Source organism: Leptonychotes weddellii, chromosome 7, assembly GCF_054177405.1.
Source record: "Leptonychotes weddellii isolate Sample4059 chromosome 7, ASM5417740v2, whole genome shotgun sequence".
Lineage (NCBI taxonomy): Eukaryota > Metazoa > Chordata > Mammalia > Carnivora > Phocidae > Leptonychotes > Leptonychotes weddellii.
Window position 1 is genome coordinate 87313317 of NC_138375.1, and position 20535 is coordinate 87333851.

General features: G+C 42.1%; 1 protein-coding gene across 1 annotated transcript; it reads right to left on the bottom strand.

Moving 5' to 3' along the window:
* Nucleotides 1-1728: 1728 nt before the first annotated feature.
* Nucleotides 1729-16422, bottom strand: LOC102732753 (betaine--homocysteine S-methyltransferase 1). The gene is made up of 8 exons (XM_006731877.3): nucleotides 16271-16422; nucleotides 14685-14817; nucleotides 11909-12027; nucleotides 10347-10538; nucleotides 9836-9983; nucleotides 6294-6476; nucleotides 4513-4741; nucleotides 1729-2400 (listed from the first exon to the last, which is right to left on the bottom strand). Exons 1-8 carry the CDS (start codon nucleotides 16301-16303, stop codon nucleotides 2214-2216), a joined length of 1224 nt encoding a protein of 407 aa, XP_006731940.2. The 5' UTR covers nucleotides 16304-16422; the 3' UTR covers nucleotides 1729-2213.
* Between the last annotated feature and the right edge of the window lie 4113 nt (nucleotides 16423-20535).

The window sequence follows — 20535 nt, forward strand, 5'->3', positions numbered from 1 at the left end:
GTATACTTAACTTGAAGAAACTCCTAGGTATTAAAAAAAAGACTTTTATCGAACAAGATTTCGGGAAATAAAACATATGCACTTGGTGGAATGGTTGAATTTCAAAAAAATTTTCAAAATAGAAAATCTGCCGCTAGGAGGCAGTGTTGTCATACAGTTTTAGTAAAGCATATCCAATATCGGTCTTTTGAGGGAATTTTTTTTTTTTAAAGATTTTATTTATTTATTTGACAGAGACAGCGAGAGAGAGAACACAAGCAGGGGGAGTAGGAGAGGGAGAAGCAGGCTTCCCACTGAGCAGGGAGCCCGATGCGAGGCTCGATCCCAGGACCCTGGGATCATGACCTGAGCCAAAGGCAGACGCTTAACAACTGAGCCACCCAGGTGCCCCTTGAGGGAAATATTTTTTAAATAGAAGGATATAAGAATGATTAAATCAAAGGACATGAGAATGGTAGAAAGATATCATGTTTTGTGTGGCAATAAAGTTCTGAAAAGAGTATTAAACGGGCATCCATCTTACATAGTAATAGAACAGTAAGTTGAATAAAAGTTTCTATCATCTATGAATGAAATATGAAATATTGAACCTGATTTGAGAGAAATGGTAGGTAGCAACTTTGTAAAAAAAAGAAAAAATAGCATTTACTCTCCTTTTATTGCTCCTCAGCCACATGCAGCCTCTGAAAGCCATGCCGCTTTGGCTCTATTTCTGTGCACTGGAGGATGAGGGGTGGATTACTAATTATCTTGGTAAGAAAATTCTAGAAATATCTTTCCTCTTAAGTACTGCTGCCTTCTCCTTTAAAACTCAAATACTTGCGAAGTAGGAAGGTTGAGATGAATAAACTGAGGCACAGAAATTTCATGTAAAACTTAAGTAAATTACACAATGGAAATAAGAATCAAATAGAAATAGCTGAATAAATTAGTTTTGAAACAGCTAAACAAAGAATGAGTAGAAAGCATCATGAACTTTTTTTTTTAAGATTTTATTTATTTGACAGCGAGAGAGGCAACATAAGCAGGGGGAGTGGGAGAGGGAGAAGCCAGGCTTCCCGCGAGTAGGGAGCCTGATGCGGGGCTTGGTCCCAGGATCCCGTGATCATGACCCGAGCCAAAGGCAGAAGCTTAACGACTGAGCCGCCCAGGCACCCCAGCATCATGAACTCTTAATAGAGTAGCCATGTTTATGTTAATATCATCTTGGGGCTTGAGCTCTCATTGAAGAGTAGATGTTATCAGGTAAAAATATCATAGTTCTCAATCTAGGAAACTTGGATAGAGTTTGGAGAATCCCTATTTTTTTCTTTATTATACTTTTTTTTTTTTTTAAGCTACCAAGGTAACACAAGCTCATTGTTCCTTGGCCTTACTGACTGAAAGCTTTTAGGTGGATCCAGTTTTGGGCGGGATGGAGAAAGCCTAGATACTGATGTCTTCTTTCCCCTCCCCACTGGTCTGTATGTTTCTTAGTGATAGTAATGGGTCAGGTAAGAGAGAACAACTCTTGAACTCTGAGAGGATGACTCTGGTCTTTTGATACTTACTGATGATGTCTCATATGATTGACTTTCTAAGAACAAACTTAAAGAAATAGCAAAGTCCCCATATCTGAAGTGTTCCATGATAGTGTTTTTCAAATTGTTGGGTCATAAAATCAATTTGAAGGGTCTCAGCAGGCATGTTTTATCAGTGAGATAGGATGGAAAGGAATGGAATAGAAAATACCAAAATGGCTCACATTTTATTTCAGTGGTTATATGGTATGTGTTTTATTGGGTTATTACATGACTTTTGTTTCTTACTAAGGGTCATGTTCAATAGAACTTGGAAGTCACTTCCCTATAGCACTTTATCTGTCTCAGTCATGTCAGCTCACATCTCATCCTCCTTGCTAACCTGCAAACTAACTAAAGTGGGAATGAATATCTGAATTACTTCTCATTGGCCGCAGTGATTTCCCTAATACCTCATGTGTGGTATAGGGAACCTGTTTAAGATTTACTTCTTACTTATTTTGCTTCTAAGTAAATTTCTAAAATATACTTTTAAAATTGTCAAGTGCTATTTGTAGTTCTGTTTTGTTTAGCTACTACCAATTTTATATGTAGCCTGGCATTAACATAAGCATTACTTTTAAACCATCTTTTCCTTATTTTTGGGAACTGTGGCCCAAACATAGAAGTCACTAAAAATGGGTTCCTTTGAGGCTACTGTGCAGATTTAAATTTCTGTTTTTCAAAGAGCTCTTTCAGCTGCTGCTCAGTTGTGGCTTCTTTCTGCTGCATCAGCGCAGCTGTTCCTTTGGTCACTCCCCAGGCGTCGGGCTTTGACATTGAAGGGTTGTATGGCCTGCCCGAGGCTATCCGAAGATTCTCCCAGTATTCCTTCCTGGCCCTGGGTGAACAAAACACACAACATTAGACTCTTTCCTGAGTATCAGTGTCTATGTGTCACTGGGCTAGAATACCTCTACAGAGCTGTCTTTGGACTCTTGAGAGTATGTCCATTAAAACACATTTATTAATCTGGACTAAAACTTTTTTTCAGGATCTATCGGTCTAAAATTACTTTGAAATTATTATTTTTTATTTAATTTTTATTTTTAATTATTTATGTATTTATTTTAGAGAGAGAGAGAGAGAGCACGAGCGGGAGGGGCAGAGGGAGAGGGAGAGAGAATCTCAAGCAGACTCCATGCTGAGCACAGAGCCTGATGTGGGCCTAGATCTCACCACCCTGAGATCACGATCTGAGCTGAAACCAAGAGTTGGATGCTTAACCGACCGTGCCACGCAGGCGTTCCCAAAATTATTTTTTAAAATATCTGCATAGGGATCAAAAGCTAAGAATTCAGGATAGGGACATTCTCTGTCGACTTTACCCTACTCCCCCATCCTAACTTTCTGGCACTCTACCTCACGAGCCAGCTGAGCTCCTCAAACCCCGCATCACTTCTGCATGTCTCACCCTGCAGATCCAGCCTCCTCCTCCTTTCTATTTCACTGTCTCCCAGTTCAGGCCTCATCACATCCGATACAATTCCACCAAAGGCTTCCTCACAGTTTTCCCTTTCTCAAGGCTATTCAAACTTGCAAACCTAACCTTGGACTGCTTGAGATCCTCCCGTGTGATAAGGTCATACATAACTCATGAGAACACATAAAAGTCCGCCTCCTAGTCCTGAGGTGTGTCTGCTATCAATTTCTGTCTCTGATAGTCCCACACTTCTGGTTTCTCAGTACACCATTCTCTTTCCACCTCTCAGAGCTCTCATGTAGGCTCTTCACTTGTCTGGTATGTAACTCGTCCTTCAAAATTCAGCCCAGGCATCCGCTCTCTTAGAAATTCTTCGTTAACCCTCCTCTGCCTTTTGCCCCCGTGGGCATTAGCTCAGGCCCCACAGCACCTGTGCATGTCTTCATACTTGAACTTACTATGCCAGTTTGAACTTACCTGTTTATCTCTCTGCCTACTAGACCGTTACCTCCTTGGGGCCAGGGCCGTGCCTTGTTCTTGCTACCTCAGCATCCGCAACAGTGTCTGATAGAGTTGTGCAGAGTCAATGTGCTGAACAGAGGGCACCTACTCCCCCTGCTTGGGTGTTCATCCTTCATTCAGCCCCTGCTTTATCTCGTGGCTAGTTAGCCCTTCAAAATACAGCCCCCCAAATCCCTTCTTCTAAAACGTCTTTCTGGGGACGCCTGGGTGGCTCGGTTGGCTGAGCGTCTGCCTTCGGCTCGGGTCCTGGTCCCGGAGTCCCGGGATCAAGCCCCGCGTCGGGCTCCCTGCTCGGCGGGGAGTCTGCTTCTCCCTCTGACCCTCCCCTCTCTCATGTTCTCTCTCTCAAATAAATAAAAAAAAATATCTTTCTGTTAGGCAGAGATAGCCATTCTCTTGTTACTTTTTAAATCTGCGCCTCTACCAAAGCAGTTACTACAGTGTAATCCATTGACTTTCTTATCCATTTTCCCCAGTAGACTCTGCGATTCTCTGGACAGCTCTTCATTTATTTTCCCAGTGCTCTGCACATTGCCTGATGTAAAATCAGTTTGTTTATTGTTCATCTTCCCCACTGGAGTGTAAGCGCTGAGGGCAAAGACCTATCTTATTCACCACTGTCTTCCCAGCTCCAAGAATTGTGCTTGGCACGGAACAGGCACTTAGTTAATATTTGTTTTATGCAGCTTATACTTAAATCTTAACAACCAGTTAATTCAATGTTGTTGAGGGTCCACCACATGGTACTATCCCAGAGCATGAAATCTCATTTCATTGCAACTTGCATTATTTATATGCTAAACCTTAAAGCCTTCTCCAGAAATCACTACCTAAGGTTATTCTGTAAATACCTCTGTGAAAGAATTTTTTTTTTCTGTGAAAGAATTTAAGGGGGATAACTGAGTATCATCACACAGCAAATTAGCTATATTCTTTGTTATAACATCACTTGGACATATTCACAATTGAAATGATTTGGTTTGGCAAATATAGTTGAAAAGTTCTTACCTTGCTCTAATCCACGGTTTGGTGTGCATGTCCAAACCACTTCCCCAGCTGCCATGCTTTTCCGAAGCTGGGGGCAAAAAGCCCCTTTCGGGGGCCAGCTCCTCTGCAATTGCCCTGATGTGGTAGGGCTCAAATCCACAGCATCCGCCAATGTACCTGATCCCCAGATTGTAGGCCTCTCTGGCATATTTTTGAATATCCCATCTGGTTGCAACTCTGGGCTCCAGTCCTATAATAAATGGAGTGAATTCTTTATTTAAAAAAATATTCAAGGGACGCCTGGGTGGCTCTGTCGTTAAGCGTCTGCCTTCGGCTCAGGTCATGATCCCAGGGTCCTGGGATCGAGCCCTGCATCGGGCTCCCTGCTCAGCGGGAAGCCTGCTTCTCCCTCTCCCACTCCCCCTGCTTGTGTTCCCTCTCTCACTGTGTCTCTCTCTGTCAAATAAATAAATAAAGTATAAACAAATAAATAAATATTCAAAATAAACAGCCATAATAGGTATGTAATTTTCAATAATGGAATTAAATAAGTTGTCAATATCTAATTCTTAACTTTAAAAAACTATTAGGTAATTTGTGTTTGCATTTCCAGTATTAAATGCTGTGGTAGCCAACCTTCAAGATAGTTCCCAATGATCCCGTCCCCTCTCATATCAGGTTGGTCTGCGAGACCAATAGAGTATGTCAGCAGGGATCATTAGTGACTTCTGAGGCTGGGTTATACAAGCCATTATGGTTTCTGCCTCAGTCTCTCTTATTCTTAGAACAGCAGCCATGGTGTAAGAATACTCAAGCATCACAGTGGGAAGGCCCATAAGCAAAGGGACTGAGGCCTCCAGCCAACAGACAGCAAGAAACAAACATCTATGCCCAACAGCCAACAAAGGGAGATTGGAAGTAGACTCCCTAGCTCTCATCAGGCCTTCAGATGACTACAGACCTGACCAATATCTGGACCGCAACCTTGTAAGGGACCCTGAGCAAAAACTATCCAGCTAGGCTGCTCCCAAATTCATGACCCACAGCAACTCTGAGATATAATAACTGTTTATTGTTTAAAAGTCCTAAATTTTGCAAAAATTTGTTATATGGGGAAAAACCCAATGCCTTGCCATTCCTCCAGGGTTCTTATAATATCTGAGGGTCCCTATAAAATATAGTACATGATCTAAGGACCTTAGAATGGAATAGGAGGCTGGCCAGGCTGTGGCCCTCTCTGGCTTGATTTTCAGGTAGACTCACCCCCACTTCCCAAACATGCTTTCTCACTTTTCCCTGACTGCAAGTCCACCCTCACTTCATCTGCTTGGTCTCTTCGTCCAGCTTTATTATGCAGTGACCCAGTGATGGCATCTTCCCTTCCCCCCAAAACTCTACGGTATCTGAGCAACATTCAGAATAGGAGAAAAGTGTCTTGGACATAAATTGGTCTATCCTTTTAATTTTTCTGATGAGAAAATTAAGATCTAGAAGAACTAAGGGTTTATGATTTGGCAACAGAGCTGGAACCAGGGCCACTACCTTTGTTGATCTCACCTGGAAGGGCATCCTTTTTACCAAACTACAGGTAAAAGGTTCAGAGGTCTTTTTTGCTTGCTGGTTCTATCTTTTCCTTCTACTGTGGTCCAATATCAAGGAGTTTTTGGCTGTAGGGAGGGAAGCTGGGGGCAAGAGATGAGACATGCTGCCATTTCTTTACTACGAGAAAGCTCTATGGCTATAGATTTGGAAATTTGTCAAACATCAAGACATTGAGATGATTTATAAAACGTCTGTCTTACCAAAGGGGAATTCCGGTAGATCGATAAATCCCTGTTTGTTGCAGTCAGGAGTGTGGTAGGCCAATGGCTGACTCATCAGGTGGGCTTTCAGTCGGGCAGCCTCCAAGCCTTCTTTCATGAGCTTCACTGTTTGTAAACTAATTTTGGGATCAAAATGGCAGTTCACGCCAACGATGGAAGCTCCTGCAAGTGGAAGAACAATTTAGCTTTAGGGATTCATCAGATAGGTAGGCTCAGTTCTCCTCCCTTAATCAGGGAGCTTTTATTTGGAACAGTGAATTGTGAATACAACCTTTGGTTCTTGCTTCCTTGCAAAACTTTGGGTGGGAGTGATTGCTAATAGGCAGCAAGGGCTTTCTGTGAAAGGTGTTTTGAAGAATCTGTTACAATGTTAGTGTCATTTATGCCCACTTGGCTGTCCCTCTTTTTTCCAGAAACTCATTATTAGAGTTTTTTTTAACTCCATATTTTAGAAGTCAATTTTTCAGTCTTTCATACTAATTTTTCAGCACTCCCAGCTGCTCAATTGCACCTGTGGTTATCATACCACTCATTTGAGGAACAATGTTTCCTTTTAGCAGGCCAATTTAATAATATCACTAATCCAGATTCAGTGGCAAGCGTCTCAGTGGTCCTCACTGGGCTGGGTGTACAGTTTGCTCCTTTGTTCTTGTTCCAATCCTGCCTCCTGTTATTCTTCTGAATCAGGTTTTTTCTTGTTGTTGTTGGGTTGTTGTTTTTTTTTTTTGGGTCAAGAGCACCAATGACCTCAATCTTGCCAAAGCCAGTAGCTGATTCTCTGTTCTCATCTTACTCCACGTCTTGGCAGCATTCAATCTGCTGGACCATCTCTTCCTTCATCAACACTCCCCTTCTCTTGGCTTCTCATGCTCTCTGAGTGTTGCTCCCACCTTGCTGGCTGCTTTCTTTGGATGTTAGGTGCTGAGCCCCCACTCACGACCGAAACTTCCAATCCTGCAGTGTCACAGGATTCCCGTGAGCCATCTTCACTTCTTCACCTCTACTTCCTTTCCAGTCTCAGGGCTCTCAGTATGAACTATATCAAGAACTCTCCAGACTTCTCTCTCTAACCTGGACCTTTCCTTTGGGTCCCAGACTTGTACATTCAACAGCTCAGTTAACATCTTCACTTGGATCTTGACTACCTTTTTCTTTCTTCTTCTCCTTCCCTTTTTTTTTTTTTTTAATTTTTTGGATGTTCTGCTGCCAGCGTTTCTCTTTCCTTGCTTGACTTCATTACAATAATGAATTAATCATAGGTTGGCTACTTACTGGATGTCTATTAGGTATAAGGGTCCTTCTAAGGGGCTATAGAAAAATAAAAATATAGGACATAGTCCCTGACACCAAGGACTTCATTATTTAGCACAGGGCTTCCCTAGGTTTGCTCCATGAAAGTAAGGCTCTATGATCAATTAAGTTAGGAAGTAGGTATTTACTTTGTCCCTTTCTTGGAGACTGTCAATATATACAAACCTGTCAGGCCTGAGAAATTCTGTGTATTGTTCCAATTTTAGTATATGTGCAGCCTAAGTGAGCACTAAGGCTCTGAGAAATTCTGTTGTAAAGAGACCTGCTTAACTTGGTTTAATACAGCATTTTCTTTCTTTCTTTTTTTAAGATTTATTTATTTATTTGAGAGAGAGCGCACATGAGCAGGAGGAACAAAGGGAGAAGGAGAGAGAATCTCAGCCTGATGTGGGGCTCCATCTCATGACCCTGAGCCAAAACCAACAGTCGGATGCCTACGGGACCGTGCCACCCAGGGGCCCCTAACACAGAATTTTCTAAATGTATTTCACTACGGAACGTTCTACTAACATTCTCACAGATTAGAAAATGTCGACTGAGGATATTCCAAATGAGTGGTATAAGTAGAAAATCTTACATTTGCTGAGAGGAAGGCGTGTTCACTTGGGGTAGGGAGGATCATGTAAGGGGACGTGGAGGTAGAATTTGAGCTGACATTGGAAGATGGACGAGATTTATTAGGCGGATATTTATTGAGGACCTATTTTGTGCCAAGTGCTGCGCTAGGGCACAGGGCGCTCAAAGTTGAGCCAAACAAACATAGTCTCTGCCCTCTTTGATCTTACAGTCTAGTGAGTCAGACATTAAAGAGATAAACAAATGAGACAAGCGGCATGCGCTACAAAGGATATAAATAGCCTGCAGTGATGTCAAACACTGTGGCCACCTACCTTGAATGGAATGGTCAGGGAAGAACTCGATGCAGGCCAAGAATCTCTGCTGGTTAACAATGGGGTGATGAAAGCCTCCTCTGATCTTCCTGAAACAAGTTAACTTGCTTCTTCCCTCCCCCCATTTTTATATTTCCAGTAAAAAGTTAGGATTATTTAGTTTCATTCCTAAATCTAATTGTTACTGTTAAGGACAAATATTCAGTGACTTTCATGAAATATCAGGAGTTGGCTAACAATCAGAAATTAAACATAGCCAATCAAAATCTCCCTGTTCCACAGAATGAGTTGGACTCTTCCACTGACACTGAGCAGCTCTTTGAATTAAAAATGAGGCAGCTTTGGGCGCCTGGGTGGCTCAGTTGGTTAAGCGACTGCCTTCGGCTCAGGTCATGATCCTGGAGTCCCGGGATCGAGTCCCGCATCGGGCTCCCTGCTCGGCAGGGAATCTGCTTCTCCCTCTGACCCTCCCCTGTCTCATGCTCTCTCTCTCTCTATCTCATTCTCTCTCTCAAATAAATAAATAAAATCTTTAAAAAAATAAAAAATAAATAAAAATGAGGCAGCTTTGAAAACAGTCTGTGAGTTTTCCCTAATTGAAATGAAACCCCATGTTAGGAATGGAAATTATTTAAAAAGACAAATTACATGGCCCCTATTTCATACCGAAAAAAATTTTAAATTTATTATACCAGTTACAAAAAGCAAAGCATATCAGGAATTTATGAAAAGGGAAAAACTTTGGCAAAGAAGGCAACTGACTTAAAAGTTATTGTCTAAAGACCTCAACTTAAGGCTAAAATAAAACACACTTTTTCCTCATGCTCCTTTTGATTTACTGAAATTCTTCCCATTTCTAGGTGTTACACCTTCAGCATAGGTCCAGTTGCCCCTTTCAAAAGGCTGGTATATGTGTGTGTATATATTTTTTTTCTTTATTTTACTTTTTTCTCTTTAGGAGTCAATAATGATATTATCAACACTCCTAGGAAAGCACATTAATGGTTTTCCTTTAACAAAAGTAGTATATAATGATTCATAGGTGGACCTACATTTGTACGTAGTTTTTTTTTTTTTTTTTTAAGATTTTATTTATTTGCGAGAGAGAGAATGAGAGACAGAGAGCATGAGAGGGAGGAGGGTCAGAGGGAGAAGCAGACCCCCCGCCGAGCAGGGAGCCCAATGCGGGACTCGATCCCAGGACTCCAGGATCATGACCTGAGCCGAAGGCAGTCGCTTAAACCGACTGAGCCACCCAGGCGCCCTGTATGTAGTTTTAAAAGACTCACTAACGGCAGACCGGTCAAAATCCATTATCACCTGCTTTAACCAGGCGCACTGCACACTCGCCGGGGCTCACGCCATGCAAATCTCCCTCTGGGCCGATGCACATGGTTGCTGCCACAGGTTTCCCAGATGTTTTCAAGGCTTCCACTGCCCACACAGCCTCTTCAACATGCTCGAAATACTGAAATGAGATCAGGTTAAGATACTTTTTTATCTTGTTTCTCCCCAGACGATTAGAAAACTTATTTTAGTGCTTAAAAATGATCACTAGATGAGTGGTCTTCAAACTTTGAGTTGTGACCCATTAGCATTTTTTTTTAATGGAATAGAAGGGTGATTACTGTGAACTGCAGTCAAAAGGTTTGAAGAACATTAGATTAACTGAATCAAATTCAGTAGAAGCCCTAAATTGGAAAAAAGATTTTAAAACTAAATATTTACTAGCCATGATTGGCAACTAATTTCACATCCTCCTCATGAAAGCACAAGGTAGAGAAAATGTACTAAGTGCATATGTCTCATCTTTGGTCACATCTTTGTTTACCTCGGCAATCAAGAAGTCCACGTTCTTCTTCATAAAGACCTCTAACTGTTGCTGAAATACTTTTTTAACTTCAGTTTCACTCTTGCAACTAAGGTATGAAGGTGTTTGACTCACGCCTCCTGCCACCAAAGCGTCTCCCTCATCAGCCACTTGCCGGGCAATGTCACAAGCAGCTTCATTGACTTTCTGCCCCTAAAATGGGTGAAATAGGATATATCTACATTTTCACGCAGAATTGAAACCAAATTATTATTCAAATGTCCACATTTCAGTTGGATGTTACCGTAGAGAGATTATTCTAGAAGATGACAGTGATAGAAGAGTTCAATTTACCAAGCTGAGCAATTTGCAGTAACACCACCACCAATAATAGTAATGAAAACACTAAATCTAATGATGGTATCTAGGATATTACATACCAAAGCTCTGTGAGAGGATAAAAATCTTTACATAAAAGGATCTGGTACCTTCCAGTGCCTAAGCTGCACTTAGAAGAATACCTAGCAAATAGTGGTGGTGATGATGATGATTTGCTCTTAAGATCAACAAGAATAAACTGTAATTAAAATGACTACAGAATTCATGAATTTTTGTCATTATGTATTTTCTTAGTATATGTGCTGCCGAAGCGAGCACTGTCATTATGTATTTTCTTAAAGGATAAATGTATCGCACGGTATTTTCTAATTACTTAGACATTAAAAATTGACACTTGTCTTCAATAAACCCCAGTGCTGTAGCTCACACAGACTTAGGGAATTTTAGAACTTCTTGTTTTGTGGTGCCTGGGTGGCTCAGTCAGTTAAGCATCTGACTCCTGATCTCAGCTCAGGTCTCGATCTCATGGTTGTGAACTCAAGCCCTGCGTTGGGTTTCATGCTACGCGTGGAGCCCACTTAAAAAAAAAAACAAAACAACAAACAAAACAAAAAACAAAACTTCTTTATCATTATAGGGATTGAGAAATTGTCACTTTGACGGCATAGGTAAATGGTTTGCCCAACATGACACAGTTGATAGCTGAGTCAGGAAGTTTCCAGGGTCACTGCGCCCTTCCTTGTGCCTTTGACCTTTCTCCTACATTGTCCCACATTACAAAACTGTAAGGATGTAAGAATTCGTAAGGATACCCACTCAGCAACTTAGGAGACTGGGAGAATCATTAATCATTAACTACGTCTTCTTTGATATGCTTCATTAAATGCCTTTCTGTCAATTTTGGGGACTCCAGCTAAAACCTCAAAGAGTTATTCACACAGTAATGTATGGTGATTAACATAACATAATAAAATAAAAGAGTTATTCATACATATTTCTATATTATCTAAAAACTACATTCTGAGTGGGAAAAGGTTCTTTTTATAAAACGCTAGTGAGATTTAGCAGGTGTTCGTTTTTGTCAGGAGAATTAACTGCACAACATAAGAAATCAGCAATCCTGTATCACACATATCGCATTTCTGTAGTATCTAAAAACTCAACGTTTTTCTCTATGAGAGCTTTGGTGATGACATGTGTGTCTACTGTGCCCTTCTAAGAATGCCAGGTATGGCTTTACTCACAGATATTTTCTCTGCAACATAGTTTCCCCTGTTCTCCAGCTTGTCTTCACTTGCATAAAAGGTGAAGGTTTGCATGACATTGGATCCAGCTCTGAGGAACTCTCGATGAAGCTGGCGAACTAGGAGATTGAATGAGGAAAGGTATTAATTACTATCAGTTTATAACCCTTGATGCTTTCAAAAGGCTACCAGATAAACAGATATGAAAATATCTGCTTGCATTCTTTGCTTGGCACTAGCGCATCCTGAGAGCGAATGAGAGGTAGATCTGGGGGCTCTTGCTACGAAGAAGAGATTATTTCTACCGTGGATGTGGGGCGAAGGGAAGAGGGAGGTCCACAGGGGAGGAATCATTCAACATTTTTGCTGGGCAGAGAAGGTGGGGAAAAGCATTCCCTACTGAGGGAAGGGTTTGAACAAAAAGAAGGAGGCAGGAATAGGCTTGGCATTTGGGGGTGCCGCAGGTGGAGTTGAGGATGTATCAGAGAAGTAGTAGGAGATGCAGTTGGAGAGGAGGCTGGGCTGCAGAGTGCAAGTGGCCCTAGCACATCATCTCAAGGAGTCTAGGCTTCAGACCACAGGTATGGGGAAACAGCAGCATTTCGTAAACAATTAAATGATGTGATTAGCTCTGTGTATTTGAAAGATAATTTTGGTAGTAGAGTGGAATAAGAACTAGAACAAGGCTCCTAAGCATAGGTCCATGGATGAGTGTCAAATAGCAAAGTTTTCGGGCGCCTGGGTGGCTCAGATGGTTAAGCGTCTGCCTTTGGCTCGGGTCATGATCCCAGGGTCCTGGGATCGGGTCCCACATCGGGCTCCCTGCTCCTTGGGAGCCTGCTTCTCCCTCTGCCTCTCTCTCTCTCTCTCTCTCATGAATAAATAAATAAAATCTTTAAAAAACAAAACAAAACAAAACAAAAAACAAATAGCAAAGTTTTCACAGGCTAAAGAAAATATGATGGGGCATTTCCCCCCCATATAACCAATTATATTCAATTTAAGGGATTATCCTTTGCTCTAAAATAGTGGTCCTAAACTCTGGTGGCCCATTAGACACCCTGTAAGCTTTTTAAAAATAATGGATGCTGGGGTCAAGTCCACAGATATTCTAATTTAGTTGGAAGCTGATTTTTATCTTCCATTTTGCTGAGAACCACCATTCCGAGTGACTGGGGAAAATGCTCTTTTTATAAAATGCTAGGGAGACTTAGCAGGTGTTCATTTTTGTCAGGAGAATTAACTGCACAAAGTAAGAAATCAGCAATCCTGTATCAGCCCCTGAAATCTATTTTGAAATTTTAGTGGCCTTTCAAAGCCAAAGATCTAGGAGTGACTACATTAGAGGCTTGGAAATTTTTAGGACACTGGAGTTCCTAGCCCTTTCGTCTGGTACCTTTGCATCCCGGAGGCCTAGTACAATGCAGAGAACATAGGACGCTCAGTGTGGTTTTTAAATGAACAAATCAGTGAGGCCAGGATTCGTCTGAATTTCAGAACATGGGTTTCTTTTTTTTTTTTTTTAAGATTTTATTTATTTATTTGACAGCGAGAGAGGGAACACAAGCAGGGGGAAGGGGAGAGGGAGGAGCAGGCCTCCCGCAGAGCAGGGAACCCGAAGCGGGGCTCGATCCCAGGACCCTGGGATCATGACCTGAGCCAAAGGCAGACGCTTAATGACTGAGCCAGCCAGGCGCCCCAGAAAATGGGTTTCTAAGCGTGGAATCTCTAGTTCTGAGAGGGAACTTAAAAGCATGCCTAATGAGGAAGCTTCAGACATGTTTTAATTAGCAACAGAACCAATTAAAGACATTTTATTTGGAGCCTCTGTTCATCGATCAAACACAGAGCTTCGGTGGTTGGAGCAGTATGAAGGGCCTATCGATGAGGTCCCCGTACACTAGGAGGAAATGGTTTCTAAACAGGAAGTCCACCCAGCTGGTCCTTGGGTGGATTTCCAGAGACTGTTAAAAAACCCTGGAATGGTGTGCAAATTGTGCATATGTACGTTTTACATGGCATTTTACACCCTTTTATTAGATTTTCCTAGAGGGTAGTGGCCCAACTCCTTGATCTTAATCGATTTGATTATTCTACCATGCTTCTTAAAGCTGCAGTGCTTCTCAAGTGTGACCCAACTTAGACTCACCTGGGGGCAATGAATATGAATTCAGATTCCCCCAAACCCCGCCTCCCAGATCCAGCAACCTTAATTCTTTGCTGAATTCTATGCTGATTCCACTGGGTGCAAGAACCACAACTTCTGGCATTGACTTTAGTAGGAGAATTAGTGCACTCAAATAAGCCCCAAATTCTCAAGAAACAGATGGCCAGGAGATAAATGTGCTGTTTCTGTATTAAGAAAGTCAAAATCAATATCAGAGCAGTTTCTCTTGAGCTCCTCCAATGTATAACTTTAAAAAAATGTGACTTGGGCACCTGGGTGGCTCAGATGGTTAAGTGTCTGCCTTTGGCTCAGGTCATGATCCCAGGGTCCTAGGATCGAGTCCTGCATCGGGCTCCCCGCTCAGCGGGGAGCCTGCTTCTCCCTCTGCCTCTCTCTCTCTGTCTCTTATGAATAAACTGAAAAACTCTTATGAAAAATAAACTGTGATCATCCAATATGTGAATCTGTCCTTACATACCTAGCACAGTGCCCAGCAGGCAATAATAGATGTTGGGAAATGTACCATAAATGTATCTGTTTGATGGTATGCTCCTAGGCCATCACTGCAGTGCTCTTTCATGAGAACTTAGAATAGAGCTATGCACCAACCTGCTTCTGGATGTTCCACAGCAGCTTCTGGGGTCCAGGGGCCTGCCTTCACGTAGCCCCTCTTCTCGAGTGCAAAGACAAACCCTCCATCTCCAATCACAACTTCTCCAGAGTTTAAACGTTCTAGGATGCCCTAAAATTATAGATGAGGGGGAAGGAAAGGAGTTACTTGAGTTTTTAAGACAATTTTCTATTTTTAGTACTTTTGCTATCATATTCTTGAGACGTATGATTTCTTTAGAATTCTCAGAAAGTACATGTATTTATAAATTCATGACTATAAGGCAAACAATCAGAATTTCAATTTTCATTTCACATAATGAAAATGTGTGTATACATGTGCTGGGGGTGAGGGTTTTTCAGAACACATTAAAGAATTTAAAATTTTATTTTTTATTTTAATTTTAAAAAAGATTTTTTAATTTATCTATTTAGAGAAAGAAAAGGTTTTATTGTAAAGCTTCAAATGAATACTTAATACTAAAGAAAAGGTTTTATTGTAAAGCTTCAAATGAATACTCAAGCACACATTCTTAGAATGGTGAAAGCTAGTCTTCCTGTTCTATGGATAAGCAGTCCTTACAGTTGGCCTTGACCCCGGCTGTCTCCCTGGGGGCCTCTGTCAGCCAGGCGGGGGCAGGGCACTTTGACACCCCGGGGTCAAGTATATTCCCTCCTCCCTCCGTGCCTCTTTTCCCACCAACCCAACCATAGTCTGGCGGTCAGTCTGTCTGTCTGCTCCATCCATCTATACATCCTTCCATCCATCCATCCACCCCCCAATCTTGTCTGGATTGAAACACTCATCCCAACTAGGGAAGAGATATGAGTGTCATTAATCAGGTGCTGGAGCTGCTGGGTTTTTGGTTTTTAAATCTTATTAACAGCCCTTAATTCAATATCTTACAGCCCCTGGGCCCGTTCACCCCCGCCGGATTGAATGGTACATTTTGTTGTGATCGCAGAAACCAAACTGTGGGCGAAAACTTACCATGGCCCAACCAACGCGTTAGCCTTGTTGCTGCGGCGGGACCGGGAAGCTTGCACGCAAGAACCCGGTAGGGAGGCGGCCCCGGGATTCCGCGGCACCCGTCGGGGCGGGGGCGGGAAACGGTCGGAGCCCGGGCCGCGCGCCTCCCTGGCCGGCCCGCGGAGGGCGCAAAGGGGCGCGCATGGCAGCGCAGGCACAGACGCGGGGTGGCTGGGGCGCGCCCTAAGGAGGCCCCTAGTCCCACCGCTGTGGGGGAGAAACGTCGTGCATTTGGGTCTAGGAGCCGCACTTCTCTGGGAGTGCTCTCGTGTTGGGATGCGGGACTCAGAAGATGTTGGGAGTCTTGGAGTTCTGGGGGTGTCCTCGAGTCTGGGGTCACGTAGATCTAGGGCACGCTCGGGCTATGGGCAGGGGTGTTGGGGGGAGCTCAGAGGCACCTTGGAGTCCTGCGGAGAAGTTATGAGAGCACCTCTGGTCACAGCCGGGCTCCGAGGACCCCTCTGCACTTCCTGAGGCTGGGGTATGGGGCCGGTGGGCCGAGACTCAGAGCCCCCGCAGAGATGGAGAACGCCCTCGGGTTCCCCCGCAGACTCACCCTCTTGGTCTTTGTGCCCCCAACGGGTGCCATCTTCGAGGTGTCCAGACGGATGCTAGGCACGGATGCGGACCGACGAATGTTGCGTTACCCCGCGCGAATCCGGGAGCTGCCCCACCGCGGCGGGCAGGCTCTTTATACTGTGTGCTGAGGGCGGGGTGGGTTTCTCCAGCCTTAGCCCGTCCGACACGGGCCTTGCGTGGGAACACGCCTCTCCAGCGTTTTTTATTGAGGCCTGGCGGCTAGTTGGGAAATTGCCCTGCGGAGATGATTGAGACTGTTCTCTCAAATCGGTGAACACACAAGACAAGTAAAATAAGAAAAAATAATAATGAGGTTGCCACTCGCTCAGGTTTCTACCTTACCTATGCACGGCACCTCCCCCCCAGCTCCCCCACCGCATAAAGGGGTCCCGACCCTGATTTACCTCTCTCTTGTCTGGAATCATGCACCATTACCCACTTAAGACACCAGAGGAGGCCCCTAAGAATTCCATTCATGCACAAATATTTGTCAAAGGCCAGGATACAAGGTTATTGAATGAGGATGCGATGCCCTGAAAGAACTTCAGTCTGAAGTGTGATCTCGGTGAAATACATCCAGTAGTTACGCAACAAAATGCAAATGTAGCATTTACAGAAGGGTCTGATAGGAACTCTGAATTAGTGGGTATGTTCAAAATGACCATCTGCCCTTATACCCAAAAATGCGGTGCAGTTTCTAATAACACAGTAGTTTCTTGTAAGAATAGCTTTGCAATATTTAACCAGGACAGACTTCTAACATCTATATATCATAGTGGAAATACACCTTAGACACTTCAAAATTCAGTTCAAAAACTGTGTGTAAAAACCTATAGGCATCAGAAAAACTGGAAGGAAATAGTTGGAAATGTTAATAGTAGTTATCTGACGATGGTGGAATTCGGGTTTGCTCTTCCTTCATTCATTATATTTTACTGTATTTTCCAAAATATGTTTACAATGAGAACACACAGATTTTAAAATAATAAAAAACATTACTTTAAAAAATCTACAACATGACAGTAAGTATCCTAGAGGACAACTAGAAATCTTGAAACAGAGTTCAGAAACTTTTACCCAAACAAAAGCACACAAGGAAATTTTGTATGTGCAACAATAGCTTCCATTTCAACATATGCAAAGAAGGAAATTACTGTAGCAAATGATGAATTAATAGAAATTTAGTTTTTAAGATGATGTGCACTCGAGATACAACTGAGAAAGTAGAAAAGTCCTTTTGGTTGTGATAACTGTCAAGTTGAAAATGGAAAAAAAAAATGTAAGAATGATGGATGCATATATTGTAATTTAAATAATGTAATGTTTCAGTTGCCCAGCAAGAATGAGGCATGAGGTAATGTCATCCTTCCCAATGCTTTTTCGACCATTAAAGCATGGACTGTCTGAGTAGCTAATAGTTTAGTTAATGCACTGAGTACTTATAGTTGTACCCTGATGAGTATTGGAGAAAAGAACAGCTTCGGAGTGAGCCCAGCTGTGGCGGCTGGGAGTAGATGTAGTGGTGAGTACCAGACGCTAGGGGGTGGTATCAGGGCTCTGACAGTAAAAGCTGAACGCAGACGTTCTCAATTTCAGCGTTCCAAATTTAGCAAAACTTAAGAGAGATTTTAAAACATTAGCATTTAATTTAAAAATGAACTGTGAATTTTTAGTAGATAATATAGACACATGGCAAAATTTTAAAAAAGTCTTTCCCCAGCTGCTCCTCCCAGTACAAGTCCTCCCGGGAGGTAACCATTATTCCCTAGTCTTCCAGAGGAACTCTATACATACCTAAGTGTATTACATGTATGGATAAGGATTTGTATTTAAATATAGGAAGTTTTAGTTATTTAAACACTTGTCCACCTCCAACTTTTCCAAAATAATTTATGGGAAGTTGAAATATTTTTGTTTTTTCCACAGCTTCTCAGTTTGCTATCATACCTCCCCACCCCCATCCCAGTTAGGGCCATTAAACAGAATTCAGTCACCTAGTAGTTCCACAATAAATAATAATATCCACAGTTCACTGTTTACTATGTGCGAGGCACTCTATTAGGCCTTTTACATACACAGTATTGTTTACCCCTCACAACTCTGTGAGGTAGGCACCCCCACTTTGCACTCAAGAACTATGAGGTCAGAAAGCTAGAGCAGTTATCAGTGTGACTTCTAAACTTCCTTTGCCCCATTCCCAAAGGACTAAGTTCACTTGCATACCACCTGGGGAGTGAATTCTGTAATAGCTGTTCTTGGGAGGCTGCCCATGTTCTCTGTTCTCTGCTAGAGCAGTGAGATGACCGAGGTCATAACACTGAAGGCTTTGGCCTCTTACAAAGCTGTTTGGGGTTAAGTAAATCCTGAAGAGAAGAAGGAGGGTTAGAGCTGGAGATCCACCCTGAATCTGCAGTTTTATAACCTTCAAACGGAGATTGTCATTCTGTTTTCTGCCGGTGCTTTGCTCTACTTAAAACCCCATTTATTCATTCGATAAACCTTTAAATGTTTCATTCATACAGTGTTTCAAACACCTTCTTTGGAGTCAACTGGTACTTGACTTTAGTCTATTTTAAGATTCTTACCAGTACACAGCCCTCAGTTGATATAGAAAAATAATAACATATTTCTAAATAGCAAAATTGGCATCACCCACCAGCTTCTGAACCTCAAGAATATAGGAACATATATATTTTTCAACTTAACATAGGCGTATAAAAAGAACCCCAAAGAGTAAAAAAGGGCATCCATAAAAAAAATAAGGTTCTCTCTAAATTCCACTTCTCCACTTCAACTTTTTTATAACTTACCCAGCTTAAAGAATTTTGGAAAAAATCTGGTACCTTCAGAAACCTGCTTCCAATGATACCATACACATGCACCAGAAGAGCTGAAATGGAAAATATGAGATGTTGGGAAGGATGAGGAGTGACTGGAACTCTCATTGCTGCTGGTGGGAGCATAAATTGGCACAACTGTTTAGAAAACAATGTTTGGCCAGTGTCTTTTAGAGCTGCACGTATCTCTGTCAAGCAGTTCTACTCCTGGTGGAAACATGTGTGAGCATTCCTCAAAAGACCTTTACAGGACTGTTCATAAATGGCCCAAACTGAAAAGTACTCAAACGCCCATCAGCGATAGAATAGATCAATGAATTGTGACATAGTTAAACAAGGGAGTGCTGTACCCAATGCGAAATAGTTCACTTATAACCACATGCGACGATACGGATGAAGCTCACAAACAGTGTTGAGTTAGAGAAGCCAGACATAAAAGGGCAACCCTGTAAGATTATAGTTACGTGATGTACAAAACCAGGCAAAACTAAGCCATCCTCTTAGAAGTCACATTATTGATTACCCGAGGGGGAGGGCAGAGTGATGAGGAGGGAATGGGGTACTTTTGGGATGCTGATAATAGTCTATTTTTTTACCTTAGCGCTATGCGCTTATGTTCAGCTTATGAATATTCACTAAGCTGTACACTTACAACATATGTACTGTTTTTTGAATGTATCTTATACTCGAATAAAAAGTTAACAACAAAAATAAAAATGACATAAAACAGCTTCTTGGACTTTTGTGTATCCCACAAAAAGTCCAATGAACTAAATAAACTAAAAAAATCTAAAATAAGCCAGTCCAGATTTTGAATACAGTCATTTTACTGGTGGTGGGGAATGACTCAGGCAGACAGAATTAACTCTAATTGTTTTCTTATTACAAAAGTAATCCATTTTGAAAAATAAATTCAGTACTTAACATATACAAACAGTACCCAAAATTCAAAAGGTCATGAATTGTTAATGAGATTAACTATACCAGCATGATCTAGAATAAACAGTAAAAAGAAAAAATTAAAACGCTATTTCAGGGTGTCAGTTTCATTTTATTTTTATTGTTTTTTATTTTTTAAAGATTTTATTTATTTATTTGAGACAGAATGATCTCAAAAAGAGAGCTCATGAGAGGGGGGAGGGTTAGAGGGAGAAGCAGGCTCCCTGCCGAGCAGGGAGCCCGATGCGGGACTCGATCCAGGGACTCCAGGATCATGACCTGAGCCGAAGGCAGTCGCTTAACCGACTGAGCCACCCAGGCGCCCCTCATTTTATTTTTAAATGGCTGTTAGATCAGCACTGCATAATGTGTAGAAGATCCATTTTTTTAAAAGTTAATTTCAGGGACGCCTGGGTGGCTCAGTCGTTAAGCATCTGCCTTCGGCTCGGGTCATGATCCCAGGGTC

Coding starts and splice junctions, on each gene's coding strand:
- LOC102732753 (XM_006731877.3), bottom strand. CDS start 16,303: ATGGCACCCGTTGGGGGCACAAAGACCAAGAGG. Junction 14,818..16,270: donor GGGGCACAAAGACCAAGAGG/GTGAGTCTGCGG, acceptor CTATAATTTTAG/GGCATCCTAGAACGTTTAAA. Junction 12,028..14,684: donor TGTGGAACATCCAGAAGCAG/GTTGGTGCATAG, acceptor TCAATCTCCTAG/TTCGCCAGCTTCATCGAGAG.